General features: G+C 39.8%; 1 protein-coding gene across 1 annotated transcript in view; it reads left to right on the top strand.

Moving 5' to 3' along the window:
- The window catches only part of LOC112549711 (interleukin-20 receptor subunit alpha-like), a 9259-nt gene extending 1873 nt beyond the window's left edge, over positions 1-7386 (top strand). The window contains exon 3 of the mRNA XM_025199882.1: positions 6429-7386. Within this exon, the coding sequence (XP_025055667.1) occupies positions 6429-7379 (951 nt within the window). The 3' untranslated portion in view covers positions 7380-7386. The remainder of the gene's footprint in view (positions 1-6428) is intronic.
- The last annotated feature ends 469 nt before the right edge of the window (positions 7387-7855 follow it).

The following is a 7855-nucleotide window of genomic DNA, read 5'->3' on the forward strand; positions in this document are numbered from 1 at the left end:
TTTATTAGACCAGCTAAAAAATAGCAAACCGCCCCCCCAACCCCCTCCCCCCCCAAATGTTGGTCTAATAAAAGGTATTACCTCAGAACCAAGGGTTTTAGAGATTTGTATTTATTTTTGTCTCAGACCAACACAGCTACAAAATAGATCCCTGATACATGGAAGATATTGTATTTTAGCCACTTTTGGGGAAAAAAATAAATTTCATTGCTAAGCAAGAAAGAAAGATTTTTGTACCTTTCTGCCTGTTTTTGACATCTGACACCTCCAGGGATGATCAGCCTTATCTGCACATAAAAGAGCAACTCACACAAAGACTCTCAGGGACCCAGGGGAACATACATCCAGCCTCAGCTTCCCCTGTGCAAAATGACGTTTATTTTCTACCTAAGAGGATTTTTACAATCTTTGATTTCTCCTCAGCCTGAAGAAGGGGGCGTGTGCCCAAAAGCTTGCAAAGAAAGTCATGTTTTGCTATTTTTAGTGGATCTAATAAAAGGTATCACCTCTGAACCAAGGGTTTTAGAGTTTTGTATTTATTTTTGTCTCAGACCAGCATGGCTACAAAATAGATCCTTGAGACCTAGATTCTAGCATTTCTCAGCCCAGTGTGGGTAAACACCCCTGTTGCCTTGCAGAAAGCATGCTGTAATGGCAAATCTATGTGTACAGTTGGTTTTCTTCACTACCTGTCTTGAAGCTATACCTCTGTACAGCCAATGCATCAAGATTAATGGGAGCAGATAGATAGCAAACAAGAAGGAACCTAGTTCTGTGGTTTAGTAGGCTGGGCTCTTTACTGGGAAGAAAGAATCCTGGTTTCTGGTTATACTGCCAGGCCTGTTTCTGTATGTTATCTGTTTAAAGGAAAAAGTAGGAATCGTGTTGGGAGCTAGGACTCTCTTGCTCACCTGAGTTTCCAAACCACTGGATGCAGTGGCATAGCTCTGAACTCACTGTGGTGCCATGAGCATATAATCAGTAATGTGTGTGAAATGTAGATACAGTGATGTGGGGCATGTAAAAAGGCACTTGAAAAGTTCAACATGGTAGTGTGAAATTTTGAACAGCCTATTGATTACAGGCAGTTCTCGACTTAAGAAGTTTTGAGTCACAATGAATGGCACTTACAACATTTATAAACTGATACCCTGTTTCAACTTCCTGACTCAAGTTTCAACTTTATGACACTTGATCCAATGCAATGCCATGCCAGTGAACAAGCTCAGTGCGTTGCTCATCTCCCTGAATAACATCTGGCCAAACTTCCATGGACACTTTCTTTAAGAACGCAGACAAGACTCCAGAAAAACCTGCAGCCAAGACTCCTGAGAAGACTCCATCCAAGAACCCTTCCAAAAATCCAACCAACAGCCCTTCAAAAAGTCCAGAAAAGTCACCTCAAAGAAATCCTTCCAAATCAATATGATTGCTATTTACAATATAAATACATTAATATAGCTATATTACTCATCTATAATTGACTGAATACAAAATTTTGGGTTATTTTTGGTGAAAATTGCATATTTGGACTTAGTTCAGGAGCCAATCCCCCATTTATAACATTGTTCCTATGAGAAAATCGGTTCCAAGTTACGACGTTTTGACTTAAGATGCAGTTTTCAGGAACCAATTGTGTCATAAGTCTGAGGACTGCCTATACCTAAATTTGAAAACTGAGCAAATAGTTATGACCAAAATGTGTACAGATAGGTTTTGTGTCTTGTATATGAAGCACACTCATGATCATATTAAATCTGGAGGGATATAGTATCAGACTTAACTAATTTAGGTTAAATCGTTTAATTGAACTTCTGTCTCAGATCCCCTCCAGATTCAAGTTAGCTCACAGCACCCCAGCATCCCAGGGTGCTCTGCACTTCCCTTGCAAACCCCCTCTCTGGGTGAGTGGGCTAGCCTTGGCCCAAGCTGTCTGTTCCAGCCCAACCAGGAGGCATGCTCTAGTGCCCTCCAGCTGCTGGCCTAGCCACTGCAGGCATGTCACTGCATTTCCAGGATCAAAAGTGAATGTGTATTTACTTGCTTATGGTTCAGTCTACACAGCTTAGACTAACCTACAAAGATTGAATTGATTCAGCCTCAGGTTTTTTGACTGTACTTAGCCCATATATCCATTCTATTTTGGTTCTACTCTTTCATTAGTTGTTTGTGACTCAGCAAGCCTCCTCAGTTGCCCCTAGACAGAAGAGCAAGTTCCCTTTAAGATTGAGGTGCACTGGGAATATTTTTTTCACAAAAGTCCAGCACTTGTGAAAGTCCAGTCTTCAATAGTTTTGGAAGAAGGAGAGATTTTAAAACATGGAAGCTAGGCTGGGGATTGATTTGTTTTTATTTGATCCATGCTTTTGACCTTTATGTTTATTATGTTTCCATTTTATATCGTTTGATTACTAATACATACAAATTGCTTTGTAATCTCTCTGAACAAGAGATTGTGTTTCTTAGGCAGGCGCTCAAGAGATTCATTTCATTGCCACTCCCATAGATAGCCAAAAAATGTTTCTGTTGATTATTGAACTCATAGCACAGTGTAACTGCATTGAATTTTCTGATCTTCTAGGGCAAATTTACACTGGTGCAGAATGATTCAGTGCAGTCTTGAACTCTGTGAAGCATATAGCATCTGCAACTTAAAATACTTTTGGCTTAAGAAAGACTCATGAGACATCATCCTTTTAGGAGCATTTATATGTTTCCCCTTATGTTTCATTCTGGAAAAAAAAAGCCCTTCCTAATAGGTTTTCCAAATATAATCTCTTTCTTTTCTCAGTATTCATTGCATTTTTACCTTGATTTGTATTCTGAAACAATAAAATGGAAGTGTGTGGTGGGAGGAGGGGGAAGAAGTATTGCTTTGTTTACTTGATATTGGTTTTGACCACAATGGGAAATTTATATTTTCAGAAGCTTAATATTCATGAAAAAGAAAGCTACGTGTTTTGCTTTTCCTGTTGTAACAATTGATTTAATCTCTGTCTGTTTTTTTTAAGGAAAACCAAATTTAATTTTTAGATAGCATATAACCCTGTGGAGGCTTGCTAGCAAGTAATTTTCTATTATGGGCACTATAATGTTTACTAATACTGTAGAGATCCAGCTCACTTTTTCTATTTTCCCCATTTCCCCCCCACAGGATTGTTCACCAGAATATATCATTTCCCTAGGGAAAAAAATCCTAATGCAGTAAACCTAGAAAGGAATGGCTCTTTCCTCTATAAACCCATTGTTATTGGCTCAACAGGAGAAAAAGTGGGTAGCAGTGGAAGAAGGGAGGGGGAGAAGGGAGGGAAGTATAATGAGATATGACATTGTCTCTGCAAAACACCATGGGCTCAGATCACTGCTGTATTACTGAAGTTTTGCACCAATGCACTGATTAATCTCAACTGAATTACACTGATATGCAACTAGAATAAGGAACAGGTGAGTCAGGGTCTTTGAATTAAAGGATAAAGTGTGCGAACAAGTGTCTGAATTGCCCAACTCGAGGTATGTAGCTTATTTTGAGCTGCCTAAACCTGAGTTAGGTTCTGTCACATGCAGGCACTTGCTTGGGCAGCCAGAGGTAAGTTAGTCTGGAGGTAGAAGGGGCCAATGGGATCAGGGGTGCTGGTGAATCTACGGGAGGAGCTGGGGGTATATGGGGGTGGGTAGTGGGTCTGGGAGGAGATTGTTTGGTGGAGGGACAGTTAAAAAAGCACAGCCCCAAGGGCTGTAACCAGTCTCAAGGCTGTGCAGTGAACGTGTACAGGTATTTCTTAGGCCAGGTTAACCCATTTTAGATTGACTTATTCAGGCTTACTTGGGAGGTAAATTGGCTTAGCTTGGGTGCACCATTTTTAGGACTTTTAAACCCCTAACCATCTGCAGAACTGGACATTTAGTTTGATTTAACCTTGGTGAGTCAAGGTCTTTGAATTAAAGAAGTGAAGTAGACCCTGCTTATAGACTACACAGCAAATAGTAAATCCTAGCTCACTCAGGGCTTTTATTTAAGTGCATTCTTCAAATTATAGTCCTTAAAATGTAAGTACAAATGATTAGAGCATTAGGTGGCACCTCTTTATCAGATGTAAATACAGCAGGTTTATTTCAACCCTCTCCTTCCCTTACCCCCATCATTGTTGTCACCACTTTTACAGTAGTCAGGCTCTGGACATTTTACAAGTTTTTTCACAGCTATCCTATTAGTATCAGCAGATGATTCCTAAGGCATAAGGAAGAGAAAGGGCATTGACTGATACACTAAAAAAAATTATCACTGTAAAATCTTACTACACAATTATTTAAGAGCCTTCTTCACTGAGATGGGGAGTCATCAAGGCTACAAATTATGCTGGATGGGTGGCAGGAAAACTGAATAAAGGCTATATACAGCTGCAATCTCTAACTGGCGTTCCTGAAAACTTTTATATTAAAAAAAAATCAGTGCTGTCATATTTTAAAGCTAAAGGGCTTACATCCAATGATGGTTTGACCATGGCTTAATTTTGCTTGTTAATAAGGAAATTAAATTAACAAAATAAAAACTTGTATAAGTGGAATATGACCATTTCCCCCCTGACAATCTGAATGTCCTCTTCCTTCTTGCAAATGTGTTCATGAAAGCTCTCCATTTGCCTCTAAAATTTAAATGACGCCTAATTAGAAAGTGTTCATTAGAAATTTTCTCTACACTTCCCAGAGACAAGCCTATGAGCTCCATTTCATCAACCTGCTGGATACTAGAGATCAGGGACTAAACATAGTCATTGGATTTTTGATACATTACAATCTGCCTGGCAACTGACTCCCCAGCCCAGCCCCTGGCTTCTTTACTTTTCATTCCATCCAGGAAGAGCACACACCAACTGCTGCAGCTTCCTTAGCCTGACGAAGGGTTTTTGAACCCGAAAGCTTGCTTAATAACTATTCTCCAACCATTTGGGTTGGTCTAATAAAAGATATCAAATTCACCCAAGGAACCTTGTCTGCCTATATCCTTAGACCAACACTGCTACAACCTAAACCCCTGCAACATGGAAGATACCGAATTCAGCCGTCTGAAATGGAAACTGTACAACATGAAAAAGAAAGAAGCCAGACTCAACAGCGACATATATTTTCTAAGCCTTTGCAAGAAACACAACTTCATTCCCCGAGGACTAAACATCTACAATCCCCTGACTACTACACACAACTCCAAATATGCTGCACAGCTATGCAGAAGAACTTCAGAGAAAATTAGAAATCATCTACTTCACCTACTCTACTCCAAAAGAGACCAACTCAGGAAGGAAATCGTCATACACTACAACAACTTAAAAGATAGAAAGCCATGCATGTGCCCTGACAATATACAGCTGATACAAAGAGACTACGAAAAACTTTCTACAGCATTCATCCTACATAAAAAGAAGAAATGGAACAAATTACTCCAAGAACAAGCTCCCCAGTCACAAAACAACCATCAGAGGAACAACACCAACACCGTACAACCTTCCAACCTCAGACTCGATGAAACTGCAAGCAGCAACCAACCCACAAATATTATCAATCTCTCCACACACACGCTTACCAAAACTGAAAAATCTGTCCTTTCTAAAGGCCTAAATTTCTGTCCAGAAAAACACCCTAATAAAATACTTCAAGGTGGAGAACTAGAAGAATTCGTCCGACACCTGCGCCTCAAAGAGTATTTCCACGACCAAACTGAACCCACTCCCAACAACAACTCATCCTCTGACAACATTCAAGCAAAGATCAATGCCAAAAAACCCAAAAAAACATCAGATTGGACACCTCGCAGTGGACGAAACCCTAACCTTGACCGCTACATTGACTACTTCAGGGAAAGAATGAACAATGAAATAATCAGCAACACGCACCACCACAACAACCTCTCTCTACCAGAGAAAAAGGCCATAGAATCTCTAAGATCTAAAGGATTCTGAGTTTTTCTCCTTAAAATGAGAAAATCTGAGTTTTACCACGTTTTTACATGGCAAACAGAAAAAGCCAGATCTCTGATAATTAGTCTACTCCACAGTTAAACACCTACATAGACGTGGCCAGTTATAGCAGGATTACTCTGTTAACTTCCAAGAAGTCACCCCAGTGTACCATGGAATAACCAAAAGCAAATTTTAGCTCACCTGCTCTAACTAATGATTGGTCTTGGGGTGTTGTTGAAGGAAAAATGTAGCAGCTTACATGGGCCTGCTCCTGCTAGAATAGAAAAATATGTGAAGAAAGTGGGAATTGAAGGTACAGAGAACTACTTTCATTATCTGGAACCCAAAATGAAGACCCAGCTTCTAACAATATAATAAAACTAATCATACATTTTAAAAATAGATGCAGTGCAAGTTGCAGTTAGATAATATCTTAATTACATTTCTTTTAAATCAAATGTCTTTCCTTTCCAGGTATTGAAGTACACTAATAAATGTGATGAAAATGTTTTTGTACCAACTGAAAAAATGGTGGTCAACTTCATCACCATTAATATTGTGGATGAGAACAAGGCTTCTCAGGAAACCATTAACTTAATGGGCAGGAGCAGCTGCAAATACTATAACATCCAGGATGAAAACAGACATGATAATAAACCTCCAAAGGAAGGGTTGCTCTTGAAACACTTGGTTGATTCTTCTGAAGGAGTAAAAATTTTACCCAACTGTGACCAAGATGGGAACTGGCCATGCCAAGGCCAAGTTGGCAACCACTGTACTTTGGGTCAAAGAAATGAAGAGGTCATAGAATATGAATGTGATGTGAGGCCTGCTGACCTCTTTTCTATGCAGAAACTGGAGGATCTCAGTGTGAAAGTGAAATCTTCTGCACTAGGGGAACTGCTAAATAAGCCCCAGATTACATTGGATGACTTGGACCTTGATAAAATAAAACTGCCATACTGTCCCCAACTTAATGAAAGGACTACAGACACTTGTTCAGTGCAGATATTAAAAGAACTCAAATGTAATACACCAGAGGAGCTATCCCCTGAGACAGCAACTGAGCTGCTAAACTTGGGCACTGAAAAATCAGGACAATTACCATTTCCTCACTTAAGTACAATAAGCCAGGGCCCCCAGGACCCAATGGTGATAGAGGATGTAAAAAAGGAAGATGAACAGACTATATTAGTAGACTGGGATCCTCATACTGGAAAACTGTATATATCTAGTTTGTCCAATTTTGAAAGTGATGCTTGTGAAGAAATATTTGAACATGAAAAGTGTGATGATCCAGCAAAAGAGGGGCTTTTGTCCAGACTGTATGAGAGGCAGGTATCTGATGAGCCCTCAGAGGACCAAGAAATATACCTCCAAAAATTTAAGGAACAATGGGGACTGCATGTAAAAATGGAAGACTGAGAAGAGTCTTTAAAGATCTTCCTATGAGCTCCATTTCATCAACCTGCTGGATACTAGAGATCAGGGACTAAACATAGACATTGGATTTTTGATACATTACAATCTGCCAGGCAACTGACTCCCCAGCCCAGCCCAGCCCCTGTCTTGTTTACTTTTCATTCCATCCAGGAAGAGCACACAGCAACTGCTGAAGCTTCCTTAGCCTGACGGAGGGTTTTTGAACCTGAAAGCTTGCTTAATAACTATTATCCAACCATTTGGGTTGGTCTAATAAAAGATATCAAATTCACCCAAGGAACCTTCACTGCCTATATCCTTAGACCAACACGGCTACAACCTAAACCCCTGTGTGCACATGTAACATTGAAGCTTGAGGTGTTTGTATTTGATCCTTTATATACTTCTACATGATTTTCACTATAAAGAAGTGCACTCAAATTATCAAGGGGAGAAGGAAATAGACCATTTAAGCAGGA

Source organism: Alligator sinensis, unplaced genomic scaffold (assembly GCF_000455745.1).
Source record: "Alligator sinensis unplaced genomic scaffold, ASM45574v1 scaffold442_1, whole genome shotgun sequence".
NCBI lineage: Eukaryota > Metazoa > Chordata > Crocodylia > Alligatoridae > Alligator > Alligator sinensis.